The 21913-nt window shown below is 39.8% G+C and overlaps 1 protein-coding gene across 1 annotated transcript in view; it reads right to left on the bottom strand.

The window, feature by feature from the left end:
• The window catches only part of LOC118754556 (mucin-5AC-like), a 111058-nt gene extending 96317 nt beyond the window's left edge, over positions 1 to 14741 (bottom strand). The window contains exon 1 of the mRNA XM_036489441.1: positions 14469 to 14741. Coding sequence (XP_036345334.1) covers positions 14469 to 14741 — 273 coding nt within the window. The remainder of the gene's footprint in view (positions 1 to 14468) is intronic.
• Positions 14742 to 21913: the final 7172 nt, after the last annotated feature.

Raw genomic sequence — 21913 nt, forward strand, 5'->3', positions numbered from 1 at the left:
GTGAGCATATTAATTTTTACGTGGGTAAAATTGACTGTCCCACGCTGTTATATGGTGCCTACATTTGTAGACTATCGCCTAGGAGATAATCATTTTTAAAGGAAGGTTTTGAAGGTCTCGGAAATAATTGTTTTGTACGCTTAATAGCCAAAACTGCTTAGAAACGATTTTCAGAAAGCCAGGACACGGTGTAGTGGAATTATTTTATTTATTACAAATTTTCGGCGAAAATGCTACAAATGTATACTATCTACCGAGCTCATGAATTAAAAAAGTCCAAAACTATAATTACATAAAAAAATTAAGTAATAATTTAATTTAAAGTACCGTTGATTTTTAAAATTTTTTTGTTGACGTTGCTGGGTATTTTATTTCATTTACAAATTTTGTCGTCACAAAAAAAAAAACAAATCCACTTGAAACAACAAAACTGCATATCCAGAATTTTTCTAAAAATATTATTATCTTATGCACTGCAGGTCATTAGGATAGCACACCCTTTTGTTAACATATTTTTTTTACTTTGTTTTTACATTTGTTACATTTTTAGAAAAAATTAATGATTATTAAACAAACAAAAGGAAAACTGTACATACTGATTATCAATAGGGTATTCAAATGAGGCCATTCAAATGACTGGGTTTCGATTTTCTACTTTTGATTTCCTACATTGCAGGAAATTCAAAATCAAAACCAAACATGATTTTTTGGTAAATTAATTCGTTCGCATACCATAAGTTGGAATAACATCAAAGCTAAAAACATAGTTTTTTGAAATAAGTGCATTCTAGTTTAGTAAAGAAAACTTGACGAACACATTTAAGAGATTTTGACATGAGGATATGCTCGGATATTTTTTCCCCCTTTTATTGTTTGTTTGTGTAGCACTAATTTACATTAGGAAAGACAACCGTACACCGATTTACCGAGTACCAAGGTCTGTGTGAAGATCCCTGATATTAAAAATGCTTCCTTCTTATCAAACGCACTTGCAAAGGTTTTTATCGAACCTGATTTGGGCCAATCATTGTAGTTAATCGTTTGCGTACGTGTGTAATATATGCACAAAACAATCTTAAGCACCATTTTTTAATAAAATCTTAGAAAAAACTTTTACAGTTATGGACTTTCTATAAAACTAGGTCTATAAATATAACCAATAGCTGCGTTAGGAGGCTTAAAATTTGTGTAACAGAATTCTCTGTAGCATAGTGGGCTGAGTTGTTTCCAAACACTCTTTGTGATTTCAAGGCGGTCGTATCTGAAACTTTGTGAAAAGTAACGATTTTTTTTTAATTTCCACATTTTTTTTTTCTATAGTGAACAAACTACGAGTATGAAGACAAAAAACCTTTGTTTGGAGGCTCCTTTAAAAAATCTCTCTCAGACAGGATGACAATCACAACTTTTCGATGCACATATCGATGCCTCCAAACCATACTATGCTCAGTCGGATTTAGTCTAAGGTGACTTAACATGGTATGGTTTGGAGGTGCCGATCTGTGGTGTAATGTTGGACATATTATGATTATTGTAATATTCGCAATCAGTATAAAATTGTATGTTAAGAAACTTGTTTTTCACTATTGGTGGCTAAATTTGATTAAAAATTGTTGAGTAGTGATATTAAAGAACTTTAGAATAACTTTTTAAACAAAACAAAACATTCTAAATGTTCAAACTTAAGATTTCTGAACACTCTTCCTTTTGACAGCCATATTTCGACATTTCTAATAACTTGAGTATACTTGAATTAAATCCACCTTTTCAACCCTCTTCAAAACATTTTCAAACTAACACGTTTTAAGTTTCTTTCGCCTGACACACAAATTATGTACCTCATATTTTTAGCATTGATGACGTGAGCAAAACAAATGCCTTCGCGTATTATATGAGCTTATTTCTGCATAATAATTAAAAGTTATTTTAATCTTAATCTCAAACTCGATCTCGATCTTTATCGTTATCCTAATCTTAATCTTAATCATGGCCAACCACCGCCAACATACCCTTCCTTCTTCTGTTGTTTGGAAATTGATCTCAACGAGTATATGGCTCCTTCGTTGAATCGATTTTTGAATTTATTCCTAACTGAACGCAAAGATGTGGCAATTCAAAAATGAATTTTTATTTCGTCTTATTTACCTTGCTGGTGAGTCTCTGACACCACTATATTATAAAAAAGGGAGGCAAAATAAATACATTTATGAAGCTTCCTATAATCTAATATCTGGCATTTATTTCTAGGTTTTCCGAATGGCCGTGTTGTGAGAGAGGGCATCAAAATCTTCGTCTATCTTTGTTCCTCTATATTCAAGGCATTTCTAGTTGACACTAAAGCTGCCTTTGAATGAGCTGATTTTTTGACAGGCGATAATCGCCTACAAATATTGACTTGCTGTCTACTTTGAGGCAAGCGATTTTTGAATCATCATTTACATGAGCGATTTTTCTGGAGCAATGTTAAAACGCCTAGAAAATCTCGTCATGTAAATCCAGCTTAAAGGAGATTACAGAAGTTAAAATGTAATACAAAAATGAAAGGATAAATAAAAAAGTGTACTCTTAGACATAGTATTCCGATGAGTTTTTCGCTGTATGAAAGCACTTTCCTTCGAGCCACAAACACAAACGTCCTCGGACTCCCCAGCCTATTCAAATGCCGCCGGCAATGCGATACGGACGACCAAGTGACGGCCGCAAATATGTGGTATTATAAACACAACAAGGGGAAGATGACTTTTGTGGTAAACGAAACGAAACAGTGTCAATGGGTCCTTTGCACACAGTAGGGGGGAATAGGAGTTTGACGTTTCGGAAGGATGTTAAAAGCTTGAAGTGAATTTCTGCTAAGTTTAGAAATGTCGCTTGAAAATACTTTGATAGCAAAAAGGATATTAGCAGCTAAAAGTGAGTATAACGCAAGAAGAGATAAAACACTAAACGAAATAGCCCTTGGGCGTTATCTGAAGCAACGCCGAATCGTGCGAAGCGCCTGCCACGACTTTCCGCTTTGACTCTAGCTTTGTTGGTCATGACTCATGACTGCTTCAAATTACTCCTCTTTATTGTTGTTGTTGCCAGTCAAAGGCACTACAGAGCCTATAGTGTTGAAATAAACAAAAATAGCTACTTTAGGTGGTATTGAGAGTTCCATAAAAAGCAATGCTACTGCTGTTCTGGCAGCTGTTTTACGAGATTTAACTGTGGCGCGGGAAGTAAGAGGAGAAATAAATTTTACTAAATTGTAACAGCTGTATTAAAGTTTTTCCAAATCGCCGTAAGGTGAATAAAATTTATTACTTTTCGTAAAGTTTAAACTTAGGTATGTTGCCATTTCACTGCGCGCGGAATTTCATTAAATTCCTTTTCTCTCGTATTATGAAACGTTTTTTTATTCAAGCATGCATATGTAAATTTTTCATTTCGCCTCGCAATTCTATTTTCAATGCAGTCACACACATCAAAAACAGCATATTTGTCAACCACTAGCACACAATGTCAATATAAAATATTGGTTTTGCAAAATATATAGAACTTTTGTTTCCCTTACTATTGCTATTCTCATTGTTGCCATTTTAATTTCTGTTTTTGCTTTGCTTTTTTAAATTATTCAACTGTTGACTCGTCGATTGCATACATTAAATAATGCGCTCCGACGTGAATGAGTATTGTTTGCAGAATAGTCTCTATTTCTGTACAATTGTCTATACCTTTTCGATGTCAATTGCTTATATGCTGCCCTGTTGATTGCAACGGCGCACCCGCACCACATCTACTTATTTATGTATGCGTCCATTTTATTCGGGTTGATTGTTGCAGGCAATTTTTCATTTCAAATATTACTCATACGCCCCCACCGTCTCTGTAAGGCAGCGTTGCAATGATGTATCATCAGTGTTGTGTTTGAATTATTAAAATTTGATTTTCTGCAGCGGTAGCGGTGATCAATTGCCGGTATTTTTTATTGGCTTTGTTGACAAATTTCAATGGAATTTAAAAACGGGATAGCCGCGAATGGACGAATAGTTTGGCAAGTATAAGTATGTATGTATATATGCATATTAGAGTTTTTGCTAGTGGACACACGGGTATCCGGTTTCGCGTTCTAGTCGGACGGATTTCGTAAAAAGAATGGCCCTTATTAGAATTGCATTCGATTGTCGATCTTCGCTGGTTATCGAAGATCAAAGATCGAATGTGAAATTCGTATTATGAGCTATGCAACTGTATCGAAATTTTCGTTGAATAGAATTTTGCTTTCGATGGTGTAGCGAAGTGTTAGAAAATTGTGAAAAACTTATGATTTTTGGCGGCTAGACACTAATTTTAAAAATTGTTCATTAATTTGATAAAGTTCTAACGTCGTGAATACTAGACACAAGCTCGAAAGGCTGGTTTTACTTATGCAAGAAAATCCCAATACTCAGTTGGCACGATCTCTGAGTACCAAATCATAGATAGTTTAAAATATTTTAAATAGATTTGGCTCACAATCGCCTCTTTAGATAGCCGGAAGTTATTCAATACCTAATACACGAGCGAAAGGTTGAAATAAAAATTGTTGGTAAAAAGTGACAAAATATTGCTCTAATCTACGAATGGACTCGATATTCAACTGGTTTTATTGTATCCTGATATAAGTATTTTTAACTGAAGTTATGGTTTTCATTGAAAATTCAACGATATACTTGGACTTTCAGAGAATAATTTAGTGAAAATCATACTTTTTAGGCAAACTTTTGATTTGAAAATTTTGTATGGGACCATGAGCCAAAGCGGCAAAATGGTTAACACTATTGAATTCAGCATACCTAAATTATCCAGAAATGACCTATCCCCTGTCAGTCGGATTCTTCAACTAAATATTGTAGTCTAGTCAGTAACAAATTAAAGCTCATGCTCTTAAATACTTCCAGGGGCGATACTCTAGTAATAAGGAAGAAAAATCTTTGTATTTAATATTAATTTCGATAAACTTAAGCAAACTCAAAATGCCAATGAAGGACGACTATCGGCAATTAGGACCTCCGCACTCAAGCACCAATTACTTATGAACGGAAATTTGCTCAGAAAAGTACGGTGCTAATACTTAAATACAGAAAATATAAAATAGAAATGAAGAAAGTGGCATTGGGCATTGTTTTAGAACGCACCCCTTCTTCAACGCCTGCCGCAACTTCACACTTTTGTGGGATACTCATAAAGCCAGAGCGCTGCTAGTTGACGCGTCGGTATTCGAGGTAAAATCAGCGCTGGTGATTAGTATGCGAAGCACAAATATACATTTGCCAAAGGAAAAAAAATCACTTAGAGCAGCTGCGGTGGCATACTGTCATAATTAATGCTGTGCTAAAGATTTCTCCTTCCTGTAGCGCGACAGCTGCTGAGAAGCAAGCATTTCAAAGCTGTAAGCATGCATTTGCACATCCACGACAAACAGATTTTTTGTATTTAATCTTTTCTTTTTTAAGGTATTATTCATTTTGTTGTGCTTTTTTAATTTATGGTGCTTTAGCATTGAAATGGAAAAGCGCCAGCGAATGCTTATTAATTAAAATTAAAAAAGCTACCGAAATGAATGTGCGAAAAGCAAACAAGCAAATGAAAAGCAAAAAAAATAAATAAATAGTAGCAGAAACTGTACAAAAATGCCAGATAACGATCCCTGGGTAGAGCAGAGCTTATGCTGTTTACTGAAATGAGCTGCCGATACATAAGAATTTTCACCCATAAGCACAGCGAAGAATCTCTTGTAACGAATGCTGAGCACGTGCCATAGAAGAGCAAATTAAATTCAAATAAAACTGGAGGGGAGGACCCCGCATTGAAAAAAGGAACAAATTAGTGCAAGAAAAAATAAAAAATAAATGATATCTGAAAAAAGTTAAAAGTACGCCAAAAATATTCCATTATCTTGCATGGAAAAAGTTGAAATACTCACTTACATTCTTTTGGCTCGCAGCCTGCTTTCTCTTTCTACTAAAATTTCCCGCCTTTTAAGATCAGTTCAGACCCAAAGTCTTCCCACCTTCAACCGCCATTGATTTGGAAAAGAATCTAAGCGCTCTATCAATTTCGATAGCAGTCATTTTTCCATTTCTCTTTTTGTAATATTCAAAGCTTTTGAGCTGCATGAATTGAGCACCGTAATTAGTTCCGAATTTGGTTACCGCTACTTGATGTGGTGGATATAAAGAAATTTCGATTTAGTTTAAGCTTCGAGTCTTTAAGGAACACAAAAATGTGCCAACAATTAGGCAAGGACGAATGTATATGCGAATACAAATTGGAAAATGGATAAGAGTAAAAGTATGATAACGAATGCAGGTTAAAAATACGAATACCAAAACTAATTCGAATGCAAATAACCCTAAAGGAAAAAATAACATGTGTAAAAAATGTTTGATGTCATATTCTATTTCGCCATTTTATTTAAGTAGTTGAATTCAAATTACAAGTGAACTTCTCCGAAAACTACCGTTGCATAAATAGGAAACTTATTTCCAAATAACGCATTGTGTTATAATAAAACTCGGAATAAAATCCATTTTCTATGAATCTTACAGTGAATTTATTCTTTTTATAAAAACGAACGTTGGAATAGTATCTAGAAAATATTCAGGGTGTTCATTAGGCTGGGTCGATTTTGTATGGGGGAAAATAAAAGTCGTTTGACCGCATTGTAATAGTAATATTATGATGTCTTAGGTCTTAGCCAATTGTTATTGGCCACGAAAGATTAATTTAAAACTTATCTTTAGCCCGCGCAATTGCATCAAAGTATACGAATTTTGAAAATGAAACTTTGGCTGGTAATATCTATGGAATGCGTTAATTTTTATAAACCGCACGATATATCAAATTCTTCTTCTTCTTATTTGGCGCTGTAACCGCCTAAGCGATTTTGGCCGAGTCCAAAACAGCACGCCAGTCATTTCTCTTCTGTGCTAACTGACGCCAATTGAAAATGCCAAGTGAAGCCAAGTCCTTCTCCACCTGGTCTTTCCAACGCAGAGGAGGCCTTCCTCTTCCTCTGTTCCCAGCATCGCGGCCCGCGTTGAATATTTTCAGAGCAGGAGCGTTTCTGTCCATCCGAACGACATGGCCAAGCCAGCGGAGCCGCTGAATTTTAATTCGCTGCACTATGTCTATATCGTTGTAAAGCTCATACAGCTCATCGTTAAATCGTCTGCGATATTCGCCATCACCAACGCGTAAAGGTCCGTAAATCTTTCGCAGAATCTTTCTCTCGAAAACTCCAAGAGCCGCCTCATCAGATGCTTTCATTGTCCATGCTTCCGCGCCATACACCAGCACAGGCATGATGAGTGACTTATAGAGTGTGATCTTTGTACGACGAGAGAGGACTTTACTTCTCAATTGCCTACTCAGCCCAAAGTAGCACTTGTTGGCAAGAGTGATTCTCCGTTGGATTTCAAGGCTGACATTATTATTGGTGTTAATGCTGGTTCCCAAATAAACGAAGTCGTCTACTTTTTCAAACTTGTAACTGTCAACAGTGACGTGGGTGCCAAGACGCGTATGCTCTGACTGTTTGTGTGCTGACAGGAGATACTTCGTTTTGTCCTCGTTCACCACCAGACCCATTCGCTTTGCTTCTCTATCCAATCCCGAGAAGGCAGAACAGACGTAGCCCTTGTTTTTACCGATAATATCGATGTCGTCGGCATACGCCAGCAATTGTACGCTCTTATAAAGTATTGTGCCTGAGCGGTTCAGTTCTGCGGATCTTATTATCTTCTCCAACATAAGATTAAAGAAATCACACGAAAGGGAGTCCCCTTGTCTGAAACCTCGTTTGGTATCAAACGGCTCGGAGAGGTCCTTCCCTATTCTGACGGAGCTGGTGGTATTGCTCAACGTCATTTTACACAGCCGTATTAGTTTCGCGGGGATACCAAATTCAGACATCGCGGCATAAAGGCAACTTCTCTTCGTGCTGTCGAAAGCGGCTTTGAAATCGACAAATAGATGGTGTGTGTCGATCCTATTCTCGCGGGTCTTTTCCAAGATTTGGCGTATTGTGAATACCTGATCTATGGTGGATTTTCCAGGCCTAAAGCCACACTGATAAGGTCCAATCAGCTCGTTGACGGTGGGCTTCAGTCTTTCGCACAATACGCTCGATAAGACCTTGTAACCTATGCTTAGAAGGCTAATTCCGCGGTAGTTGGCACGTATGGCGGGGTCGCCTTTCTTGTGGATTGGGCAGAGCACACTTAAATTCCAGTCGTCGGGCATGCGTTCATCTGACCATATTCTGCATACGAGCTGATGCATGCACCTCATCAGCTCCTCGCCGCCGTACTTGAATAGCTCGGCTGGCAGGCCGTCAGCTCCAGCAGCTTTGTTGTTTTTCAGCCGCGTAATCGCTATTCGTACCTCGTCATAGTCAGGCGGTGGGACAGCTACTCCATCATCATCGACTGGGGACTCGGGTTCGTCTTCCTCACTACTTTCAGCGCTGCTACCATTCAGTAGGTTATAAAAGTGTTCCCTCCACAATTTAAGTATATTCTGGACATCGGTCACTAGGTCGCCATTGTTGTTCTTACAGGAGTTCGCCCCGGTCTTGAAACCTTCCGTAAGTCGCCTAACCCTCTGGTAGAATTTTCGGGCGTTCTTCCTGTCGGCCAGCATCTCAAGCTCTTCGCACTCACGTATTTCGGCCTCTCTCTTCTTATTGCGGCAAATACGTCTCGCTTCCTTCTTCAGTTCCCTATAACGGTCCCACATGGCTCGCGTTGCGCCCGATCGCAGCGTGGCCCTGTAGGCGGCATCTTTTTTTCTCTGCGGCTTCTTGACATTCCTCATCGTACCAGTTGTTCTTTCGGGCTCGCTGAAATCCAACTACTTCTTCGGCGGCGGTACTTAATGATCGGGAAATGTGGTTCCACTGCTCGCGTACGTCGGATTGTTGAAGAGTGCTCTCAGAGAGCAGGTGTGTGAGTCGAGTGGCGAATAAATTGGCCGTCTGTTGTGATTGCAGCTTTTCGACGTTAAGCTTTCCTTGCATTGTTGGGCGCACATTTTTTGCTGCACAGAGGCGGGTGCGTATCTTGGCTACAACAAGATAGTGGTCCGAGTCGATGTTTGGCCCTCGGAGTGTACGTACGTCCAAAACGCTTGAAGCATGCCTTCCGTCTATCACAACATGATCGATTTGGTTTCTCGTTTTTCGATCTGGAGACAGCCATGTAGCTTGGTGGATTTTCTTATGCTGGAACCTAGTACTGCATATTACCATATTTCGGGCCCCGGCGAAGTCGATCAGCCTCAGTCCGTTATCGGACGTTTCGTCGTGGAGGCTGAATTTTCCGACAGTGGCGCCAAAGATCCCTTCCTTGCCCACCTTGGCATTAAAATCGCCAAGCACGATTTTGACATCGTGTCGGGGGCAGCGCTCATATGTACGTTCCAAGCGCTCATAGAAGAGATCCTTGGACGCCTCATCCTTCTCTTCCGTCGGGGCATGGGCGCAGATGAGCGAGATGTTGAAGAATCTAGCTTTGATGCAGATTGTGGCTAGACGTTCGTCCACCGGGGTGAACGCCAGTACTCGGCGACGGAGTCTCTCTCCTACCACGAATCCAACACCGAACTTGCGCTCCTTTACGTGGCAACTGTAGTAGACGTCGCAAGGCTTCACGCTTACTTTACCTTGCCCCGTCCATCGCATTTCTTGGATGGCGGTGATGTCAGCCTTTGTCTTCCCGAGGACATCAACCAGCCGGGCAGAGGCACCTTCCCCATTAAGGGTCCGGATATTCCAGGTGCATACCCTTAAATCATAGTCCTTTATACGTTTGCCGTGGTCGTCATCAGAAAAAGGGGGTCTCATCCGAGGCTTGTTGGAATTTTTCATTGGGCGGGGTTTTAACGTGGCGGGACCCAAACCCAGCGCACGCGAAGTTTTACGCCTTCTCACTTTAGCTCGCTCCCAAACGGGTGTTTGGTTGCTACCCAGAGGATACGTGGATATAAATATCCGGACGTTGTGAGCTGCGATTTGAACCGTACGCACAAGAATCGCTTCTGGCCACTCCCAGGTGAATGGCAGTCAAAAGTTTTCCACTTCTGCGCACGGAACCATCCTCCTATATCAAATTAAGGGTTATTAAATTTAGTACCTCACGTTCATTTATCATTTTTCAATAAGTCTTAAATTTTAAGATATTAAGATAAAACTTACAAAAACTATAATTTTCCCGTAGAGATTTTCAATTCTTCATTACTTCAGGAACCAAGTGAAAAATACAACAAAGTGAGACGGGATTTATTTCAAACGTTTTAATGTTGTCGGATGTTTATATAGTATTAAAAGGACCATGGACTTGGTCACGCCGATTTGGTCAGTTTTCAAGATCCTGATGAATGAAATGAAATATGTATCGTCAAAGAATAGGAATCGTTTGATAAGTTAATAGTAGTTGCATACATTAACATAATACAGTTAGGGTGGGAAACGCCCATTTTAAGTCCATTTATGCAGTCTTGAAAATTGGTGCGGAATAGTTTTATTAGTCAACGAAGACGCACATTTTTCGCGGTTTCTAAATTTGCCGTTATATGAAAGTAGACGTGAAATAATTGTTTATATATAGTGCATAAGTATTTTAGTTAATTGCATTATGTGAAAAAAGTGTTTAACATATCCTGGGAAATCCTTTTGAAGACTCTCCAATTGGACGATAGTGCTTCGCATTCAGCTTGAACGAAAAAAGGCGCTCCCTGGAACACTTTTCTGTAATCCGGCTCTTTTATCTAAACGTTTTTTATACAATTGAAGATACATTTTTTTAGAAAAAAAAACTGGAGATCCACTTAAGTTTTTCGATATAACTTTGGTAAATGTTACTCGATCGGCACGTAGTAAGTACCAAATTGAAGGAGAGACTTACTGTTACTGATTTATAGTAATAATACTATAAATATAATTAAGATTATAAACAAATTGCTTTAAATTAAAAAAAAGTGTTGAACATTTTTTTTTGTAATTTTCCTTTATTTGCAATTTTTATATTGTGCATAAACATAAGTAAACTAATTAGTGTTTCTAGAGGTTGTGCCTATTCAGTGTTTCCATACTCACTTGCATAAACCAAAATTTTTCCACGATGATGCAAAATAATGGCTTTTCTATTAGAGCTACCGAAATTGTTCCTAAATTTGCAAAAATTCGCAAACTATAGCTAATATTAAAACAAGATTAGAATATTTGCAACCAGCGACCTAAATGAACGGCAGCAATATTAATGCTGTTCTTTACATCTTTTGACTATAGGCCAGTGCAATTATCAAGAGAACAATTAAAAATGTATTGAAAAAAGATAACTTTGAGATTAACGATAAGCTAAAGGGCTGCGAAAAATTATATTTGACTTTATCTTTTGCATTAACTGATTCATTATTTAATAATATGCACCAAACCTTTTTGCTGAACCCAGAATTTTTAACAAGAATTGGTCTTATTCGACTAGTGTGCTGTGGGTGACTTGGCGGTCGATGCGCGGGCTCTTAACATTAAAATAAAATACTAATATTTTGCAGGCTTCCTGTTGACTTCATGATACATTATATTTTCACTATTACCAAGGGATTTGAGTAAAATTAGATTTTCGACCCGCCCTAGTGTTCATCTATTATTATTATTATTATGAGCCTTGAGCACTGCGACCTCTAAGGTGGTCTATTGTGCGTGGCCTTTTACCCTATATATGAAGGCTTTTAATATAAGCTAGCACTTCGGTGGGCTTTTTGTTCCATATTTCGAATGGATTAAGTGTTGTACCACCTAGGTGAGCGAGTCTGCGTCTAGCGAGAGCAACACATTCACAAAGGATGTGTTCTGGCGTTTCTTCGTCCATCTCACAGAAGCGACAGACGCTCGTGTCTGAAAGATTCATTTTACTGAGGTGATAACGCAGGGAACAATGTCCCGTGTAGTACCCAGTGAGAGTTCGAAGGTCCTCCCTGCCTAAATTTATGAGCTTTTTTGAAGCTTCTTGTGATGGACAGATGAACCGCTTAGCTTGTCTTTGCCCCGGACATTCATTCCAGTGCCTTTCGAATTTTTTGTCGACCCACTTGTTTATGACCTCCCTTAAGTGGGCTTTGGTGAGCCCGCAGAAGGGTTCCGGGCCATGGAATAGTGTGGTAGCTCCGTGTTTTGCTAGGCGGTCCGCCTGTTCATTGCCGTCATGGCCCTCGTGCCCCGGCACCCAGCCCAGTAATACTGTGTTCTTGCTTCCAAGACCGTTTAGGGTGTTGAGGCAGTCGTACACTAGTTTGGATGTTATTATGTGGGACCTCAGTGCTAGCAAGGCAGCCTGACTGTCCGACATAATGCAGATGTTTTTAGAGGATGTGCCTCTTCTGAGGCATTCTCTGCCACAGATATCGATCGCATGAATCTCTGCTTGGAAAATGGTGGGGTGGCTGCCCATTGGTATCGATCTTTTAAAATTCGGCCCAAATATACCAGGTCCAGTTTTTCCATCTTCAAGTTTTGATCCGTCAGTGTACCAAACTTCAGCTCCGGGTTTGGTGTAGGGGTTTCCTGTGCTCCAGGATGCTCGGTCCGCAATAGATACCTTGAAATTCCTAGAAATTACTAGTATCGGAGCTACTGAGTCCCTCATATGCATTATGGGGTCATTTGTGAATTTCATAAGGACCTTCATATGACCTGTCATGTTTCCGGTTTTTAACTCGGAAGTGTTTAGGATTCTCAGTGCCGAGAGACTGGCCTCCCTCTCTATTAGAATTGGGAAGGGCGGTATGCCTACAAGAGCACTAAGTGCATCAGCAGGACAGGTCCGCATAGCCCCTGTTATACCAATGCACACCATTCGGTGTAGTTTGCTTAGTTTTGCGCTAGCAGTTCTTTGTGTCGCTTTTGTCCACCATGCCAAGGATGCATAGGTGAGTATCGGCTTCACAACTGTGTTGAATGACCAGTAAGTCATTTTGGGGGAGAGTCCCCATGTCTTCCCGTAAAGTCGCTTGCATGCGAAGAAGGCTCTCATTGCCTTGTTTACGGTTGCATCCAAATGTACATTCCAGGTGAGTGTCTTATCTAGCCACACCCCCAGGTATTTTGCTTCATTTGAGAGCCCTATTCTAGTGCCGCCCAGAGTCAATTCTGTCATGGATAACTTTTTCCTCCGGGTAAACGGAACCAGAATAGATTTAGTAGGATTAATGGATAATCCTTTGGTGTCACACCATCTTTGCGTAATGCGCAGGGCTTGTTGCATGCGGTTGGAGATCGTTTCGTCATGCAGCCCTGTTACACAAATTACCAGATCGTCTGCATATCCTTGTGTTTCAAAGCCATGGTCGTTCAGTAGGAACAGGAGTTCGTCTATAACCATAGTCCACAGAAGAGGAGAGAGTACACCCCCTTGAGGGCAACCTCTTGTGGCTGTAATCGATTCTTTCGTTCCTCCCAGCTCCATCCTGATCTTCCTTGTTTTTAGCATAGAAAGCACCCAATTTATTATGATGGGGCTCACTCCCTTGCATATCAGGGCATCTCTTATTGCCCTGTATGACGTGTTGTCAAAAGCCCCTGAAATGTCAATGAAGGCACAAAAGGCTATGTTCTTAGACTCCAGAGCCTTTTCGATTTTCGATGTAAGGCTGTGAATGGCAGTCTCAGTGGACTTGCCTGGTTGATAGGCAAATTGGTTCTTATTCAGTGGTCGTTCTGCTAGGTTGACTTCTCTGATATGTTGATCCAAGATTTTCTCCATGCCTTTTAGAAGAAAGGAGCTGAGGCTAATTGGTCTGTAGGATGAAGGCATTTGCTCCGGTTTACCTGCCTTCGGTAAAAATACCACCTTAGCCTCAGTCCATCTACTGGGAATGTGACCCAGTAGGAGCGACGCTCTGTATAGTCTGGAGAGGACTGGGGCTATGTAGTTACTACCTTGTTGGAGTTGACAAGGATAGACCCCATCTGGTCCTGGTGATTTGTATGGGCTGAAGGTAGATACCGCCCATTGCACTCTTTCTACCGTGGTAAGTTTAGTTGCAAGGCTTTGCTCTCTACCAGAAGTGCGTGCTGGGACACCCAATTCCGGTAGATAATAGCCCGCTTTGCAGCCCGGGAAGTGAGTGTCTAGCAGAAGTCTGCAAGTCTCTCCCGGATGCTGAGTATAACTACCATCTGGTTTCTTTAGAGTGCCGATCGTATTTTTGTGTTCCCTATTTAGAGCTTTTTGGAGGCGTACTGCCTCTGGGAGGCTCTTTATTTCCTCGCAGTGGTTTTGCCAGCTAGCTCTTTTGGATTTCCGCAATTCTTTGTTGTAAGAAGTTAGTGCAAGTTTGTACGGATTCCAATCACCCGTATTCTTTGCTCTATTGAATAGTTTTCTGGCTTGGCATCTCATTTGCTCAAGCTTCTTGCTCCACCAAGGCACATCACGTTTGGATTTTACCTTTCCTTGGGGACAGCTACTATTGAAAGCTATTCCAATGTCTGAATGAAGCTGTTCAGCTTCAGTTTCAAGCTCGTGCGCAGTCGTAATTTGACCACCATGGCTGTTTCCACCTTCTTCCATGATAAAGCGAAAGAATTCCCAGTTCGTTTTTCTGGGATTTCTAAAAACTAGTTCATGCTCAGGAAAGTGGCCAATGTCGAATTCTATGTGCATATGGTCCGACATTGATACCTCCCCTGAGACGCGCCAGTTTGTGACAGAAGCTGCCATGTTCTGACTACTTAGAGTAAGATCTAAGACTTCCCCTCTAATAGCGTTCCTGAACGTTGGTTCATTGCCATGGTTTATAATACATATATTATAACTACTTATAAACTCAAGGAGGTACTCACACCTTTTGTTGGTGTCGGTGCTCCCCCAGACAGTGCTATGGGCATTTGCATCACAGCAGAGGATCCAGGGTATACCACTCTGCCGGCAGTGATCCGTAAGCGCCTTTACCTCAGGTGTCGGGGCTATCTCCTCCTCACCCGGGAAGTACGCGGAGGCAAGTACTGCCTCTTGCACCCCCCTAGGAGTAGGAATTTTGGCCCATACCGCAACGAGATCTGCCGTAATGAACTGTGAAAGAGGGAGAAACGTTATTTTGTTACATAATAGCATCGCCGCTCTTGGGCGACAGCTGGCGGCATAGATGATCTTACCGTCCTTTATATTAAGGCCTTTGACGTCACCTCTTAATATCCAGGGTTCCTGGATGAAGGCTACACCTAAGCCTTTGTTTGTGAACCTCCTATGTAAAACATCTGATGCTGCTTTCGCGTGGTGAAGGTTCACTTGGAGGCATTTAATGTGCCTCAGATTTGTGGAGTTTTTGGGGTGAGGTGCCATTACTTGCGGTCTTTTCGGCCGCGAGCAGCCACCTTCTTCCCCCTGTTGCCATTCAGCAAGACCGCTTCTTCGCCGTCCTTGCATCTCCCTTGCCTTTGCGGCTGGACATAGCCGCTTTGGAGCTGCCATGTAGTGGTGGCCGTTTTGCAGGCTTTGGGGATGCGATGGGTCCAACGCTTTTTTGGGCTTCTTCCAGCACCTGTTGTAGGGTCGGGCATGTTGTTGTTGCTGTTTTCGGAGGCGTTGTTGGAGCTTTGTATGCTACGTGTAGCTCTGTGCCAACCTCCGATGACTTCTGCTGCACTTGCGTGTCATTGGGTAGCTGCCTGGGAGCTACGATGACGTCTTTGGAGCAGCGAGGTTGCTCCTCCGAGTTAGGGTATTCGGTGTCGGCGGCATCTTTGTCTACCACGGGCATCGACGGTTTGACTTTCTCCCTAAGTTTTACTACGCCAAAGCCATAGTTTACCACGTTCCCGCGGTGCTTTAGCGTGTCCGCTGATAGCGGGTCAACTGCAATGGTGATTTCCGCCATTGTTGACCTGCGTACTCGATTCAGAATACGCCAGTCCGGAATTCTCAGGCCGTCATTCTGTGCCTGAAGCAGACTGAGCGCATCCTCACTGGCAGAGCTGTCCAGCTCTGGGAAGAGTCCCACAAGAATGATGCGGCGAGGTGTTTCTGCCTCCTCGACCACTTTCATCTTCGCCCCCTTCCATGGTGCCAGCTTTGGAACAGTGTTCCGTATCCACCCCGCGGTCGCAGCATCTCTGCAACTGATGGATAGCCATCCCGAGTGGAAGGTGCAACCCTTGAATATAGGCTTTACAGCGCTAACTGTGTTGCTCCTGACCGCCCTGAGGATGGCATTTTGGATAGCTTTGAGCTCATCCGTTGACCACACTGTGGTTGGATAGTCCTCTGGGACTAAACCCAGCTTCACTCCGCATAGTGCATCCCTAAATGAAACCGGCTCCCCGCGACAATCTGCAGGTGCATGCGGCACAGTTGCCTCCCCGGTGGGCACAGATGCAGTCCCACCTGGCCTGCCCCCTGCAGATCCCTCACTGGATTTGGCAAATTTCTTCGGGGATCGCCTCTGCGGGGTAGAGCTATCAGACCTAGGTCTTTTTTGGAGAGTTTTCTTTTCCCTCCGTGGTGGGCCAACGGGTTCTTTGGCTTTTTCTCTAGCCTGCTCATAGCTCATTCCCCTTTCTATGTACCGCTTGAGGCATTTCCGACCGGCTCCGCTAAGCCGCTCCCGCTCTCGAGCTTGGTGAGGTGGGTTGTTCACCGGAGAGGCAAGCAACTTCTGCTCATCCTCCGGCGAGATGTGTTCATCTAACTCGTAAATGCATCGTAAAATATAAAATTTTTATTGTTCTCTCTTTTCCCACAATGAAATTGTTTGGTGCCCAAGGACGAATAGGGTTTAAAAAAGTGCTTTTAATTAATTTTTCTATACTACACTAATAAAGTTAGAAGGTCGAAATTCGAGGATGTGATGGCTTATATATTAGATCTTTACATATATTTTTCTTCCAAAAGTAACTACATATTGGAAAGTTTCGAGCATATTCAAGAATAAAGTTTAGGAAGGGCATTTTCATTACCTATTCGTCTTTGTGGTCAGAAAATTCAATTGTTTTCAATTCTCTTTCTGTTTTATTTGATATACATATTAATCATATATCTTTTTAATTTAAAAGTCCTTTAAAAAAATCACGATATCATATAGAAAACGCAGTTTTACTATATTTTGCCCCTAGTATTGCCAGCATATAGATTTTTTATATGTAAAAATCGATTCAGCCGTTTTTGCGTGATTTAGTGTTCGCCAAAGGAAATAGGCAGTCTGTTTCGAAGCAGACAAGCACTGAAGCATCGAGTGCATACTTCTTTCTTTTTCCGCCTGCAACAAAATACGTAATTCCTTTGTACACGCATTCAGCTCCTATTTAAGCTTAGGAGAGCGAATTCTTTGTTATTCCCTTCTGAATTGTCGCTTTTTACTTATTTTTTTTTTATTATTTAGGGTATGCAGGCCATGGCAGTAAGAACTGCGATTTTTAATAGAAGTATTTGGTGTTGCAATTTCTACGACCTTGTTTCAGTAATGCGAACTGACATACTTTTTGTATTTTCGCCAGTTTGTGTGCTTATTTGTAAGATTTTTGGTTTTTCTTCATAGTTAAGAAACATTGATTATACATGAGGCAGGGAGAATGATATGAAGAGAGATCAAATAATGCTTCTGTATTAACTCGGTGTCACGCAATATCCTTTCTTACACCAAAGTCAATAAGATCGGGTATTTTTTTGGTATATGGCCAATACGTTAGCTGACCAGTAGACGAGACGTCAAATCCTCTATTCTGGATAACTTTATATAGATTTCTACCCTTTGGTTAATCAATCTAGACGCCCGGTATGTATGTTTGGCATTGTAATCTCCTGCTACAATAAGCTTACTGAAAAACTTTAGGAAAATGTCACCAAATTATTTTTCTGTTAGGCTATGATGAGGGGGGCAGAATATAGCAGATAGAGTAAGGCCACCCAAGTAGTCATCAATGTGTATTGCAGTAATATGAATGAACTCATCACTTTCCCTTATGGCTGCTTAGTAGTTATCATAGAATTTGTACCCATTAATTTGAAAGTTATTAAAATGGGTAAGGTGGGTCACAGATACAAGCAAAACGTCTATATGAAAGCGCTCTAGGAAAATTTATAGTTCGTTTTTATGCTGGGTTAGCCCGCTCGCATTCCAAAAACAAATTTTGAGATTATTCATGGGTTAGCTAAAGTGGCTCGAAGTAATAGATTTTGATTTTTAATCAACTCGTGTACTATGGTTTGCATTGCCACCATATGCACCAGCATAACTTTTAGAAAATCAAATTTTGAATATCTTGTGCGTATATTTGCACAGTTTCTGGTTGAAAAATAAACACTTTTCAGTAGTACACCCAGAAAAAAGGCAGCTACACATATTTCTCTCGGCATATGATTTGGTAACTATAACCAAACAACGTAACTTTAACCAAGTCATGTGTTGAGATTAATATTTTTAGCTGACTTTTTTCTGGGTGTATCTTTACATGCACTTTTTAGAGTGTATATTACACTTTTTAATAGGAACAATTAATTCGTATCAGCGAGAGTCGACGTCGACAACCACAGTATGGCCGAATATCACGAAAAAACGAAAAATGAAAGTCACAAATTTTTTTGATCAGAAATTAGAATTTAATTATGTAATTTTACCCCTACGAGGAAGTTTCATCAAGATACACCGAAAAATATTCGTCGGACCGATATGGGTTCACCCACACACCTTCAATGTTGCTATAAAATAGCTATCTAAAGTTATTTTAAAGCTCCTGGGGTACACCTAAATGCTCTTCTGCATGCGAAGTGCCTCTTAATTTAATTATTTAGTTTGTATGTATGCATGCATGATATAAATTAGTGATGCTGCACGTAAAGGTTGAATTAAAATTCGTCAGCACGTACACATACATACTAACTCTCATTATAGGAAAATAACAAGAACGAAGTTCCAAGAATACAGCATGCGCTTTAACGAGACGTTAATTAAATTCAGACATGAACTAAATGAACTTCAACGAAGTGTGGCAGACTGGCTGGATGACAGCGAACCAAGCTGATGTGCATATGTATTTTATGTACATACGGACAAACCACGAAATACCGATCTCTTTGAGACTTTTAAAATGTGGCCTGGGATGCGTTTGCGTGCCCGTTCATTCGACATAATTAATTAAAACATTCATCCATACATATGAAAAGGTATGTAGGTACACGAAGTGTTTTTGCATGATTACAGCACTCATACGCCGTGATGCACGCAATGTGCCACGTTTTGGGAACTAAGTACCTATGAACAAAGCATTAAAATTAAATTAAATGAAGACATAAAAGCTGTTAGCATAGCATTTTAGATAGTCACCTGATCTGAGTAACTTTCTTGTATGGCAATTTCATGCACTTGCAAATGTAAAGGTGCATATCCCTATTGGGTATTGAACTAACAAAAAGACATTCCAAATTAATTGTTGAACTAAATAATAATCATACGTAATTTCACAACTGTGCTCACAACAGAAATAAGTAAAAGCATCTTATTTACCGTAGAGAAGAACAAATTAACATTTTCTGAATTTAAAAATTGTACAGACTAGTGAAGCATGAACTATTTTACAAGCAGTAACTTTCGAATGAGATATCCGCTTTGGGGTAATGAACCGCTCCCATAATATTTTCTCAAGGTACATGTCTTTATTCTATCAATCCTAGACGGTCATCTGTATCCACTTTAAAATGAATTTGAGCAACAGCTTCTTTTTTCTGCACGCGTTGTTTTGTGCCTGGTTCCGACAAAAAAACAGCTTCTCGCCCCGTATATTGAATTTTCTGAACAGCGAAATTTATCACTAATAATTTGGCATATTTTATATTTACTTAGTTCTTTGTATAGCCATTTCACTGTATATTTGTGCTAAGACGAACTAGAATAAATATGTATATGCATATGTACTAACATATGTATGTATATGGTATGTAGCTTACTCACACCTTCGCTTGTTTCGCTCACGTGCGCATATTATTATTAAATTCTCCCTGCAAATTGCACGAAAATGTACGTTGCGTGGTGGCAATATTGTCGCAGGTCACGTGTTTACCAGCAATGCGCTTCCATAGTTGACTGTTGCGCTATTTTCGCTCCATTACAGTGGTGGTGATTATGCACAGAAGCAACAATTTGTGGAACGCGCGTCAGAAAAAGGGTGTGAAAACGTGACCAACAAGCTGAGATACGGCAGTAAAATTGTTGTGATGTATGTAACTACATAATTCTTTAAACGTTTATTGAAGTGAAAGGCAGTTTTATGGATGATTTAATTATTTAAATTAATTATTAAATTTATCATAAACATATGGGAAAATCCAAGAAATGGACAACCAAATACTGAAAAAATGCATATAGTTCAAGTACTCGGATTTTTATATCAAGAATGGCATAAAACTAATAATATTTTAGCGCTTTCTGATAGCTCGGAGGTTTGCCATTGCCTGCGGAAGGGGACGGCTATTAGAAACAACAACCAGAAGTTGCTGCGACCAGAGATCAAACCCCGCCAAGAATTTCATATATATATATTTTTTTATTATTTATGTTACAGCATCACTTTGGACCACGTCAAGCGATTTCGAAAATTCGGAAAGGTAGTGTCTCGCAGGTGATCCCATACTAATCTGGTTTAGATCCGATCAGTGGATCATGAAAAAATAACGGTACTCATAAATTTTTATATGAGAATTGAAGTCGGTTTTGTTTTTTGCAAAGTATTTTTGTATTCTCCTGCTTCCATATTTGAGCAACGTTGGAGCACAAATTTCAATACCAATACATCGTCATTAATTTAAATACAAAATTTCTCTATTGCGTTCTAAAACGTACTGCTTTAAACCTTCCCTAATAGCATTCAAATTTTTCAACCTATAACTTTTTTCAATCAAAAAAATTAAAAGGAACGCCAGAAACGTAGTGTAATATATTTTATATGTATTATTTTATTTAAACTATCGCTTTTGTTTACCAACAAGAACACTGGAAATCAATAGGAAAACCAGGAGATTAATTCTGCTCCGGAAAGTCTCGAAAGTCAGACCGATAAAAGATCGTATTTCCGCAGCATTTGTCCGTACGAGGTTTTCCAACACTTAAGAAGACTGAGCCCATCCAATCCACAACTCCAGAAACCCAGCTAATCAGGTTGTCATCAAAATATAAAGAATTAATTTGGTTATAGAGATCGGTATCCACCGACTTTGCAAAAGGGTGGAAGGAAAAAGAACGATGGTGCTTTGAGACACCAGTCAAGTTTTAGGCCTACCGGATAAACACCGTACATACCGCAATGCTTCGAAGAAGTGGAACATTTTACAAGTTCGCGATAAAAGAACTCAACTGTATAAAATCTTCTTAAATTGTCCTTCAATATAAACAACCCATTTTCTTTATTCTTTTAGAGCCAAGTGAGGTGTCATTTAGCCTGTCATTTAGCTCAGTCCCAAACGGAATGCTTCGAATAGGGGTCAACTTTCGGAACCACATTAAATTATTTCCACGGCATTTGTGACTCAGTAAAACCAAAATGGAGGTTATTCTCGCATAAGCGAACGAATTGACAGGCCTACACCGTGGTTCGAAACTGAAATTTAATGTTCATAATTCACTTAGAGCCTTCATTTTTCATAAAAAAAATAAAGAAGGCTGAAGTTGCTATGTAAATCGAAAATTTTTATGAAAATGTCACTTTGTGAAGCACTTTACACGTGTTTTATTTTTTTATCAATAAGGCCATTATTATATTTATTATTAAAAATCAACGCGAACTCTTAGCCACGTAAAATTTGTACTTTATTACACTAAACGTACATATCCAAAATTTTTCTAAGGACTAAAATAAATATTAAATTTTGATGAACATTTTTTTAATAAAATTCTGAATTGTTTTTTT

Source organism: Rhagoletis pomonella, unplaced genomic scaffold (genome assembly GCF_013731165.1).
Source record: "Rhagoletis pomonella isolate Grant_MI unplaced genomic scaffold, Rhpom_1.0 Rhpom_scaffold_00002, whole genome shotgun sequence".
NCBI lineage: Eukaryota > Metazoa > Arthropoda > Insecta > Diptera > Tephritidae > Rhagoletis > Rhagoletis pomonella.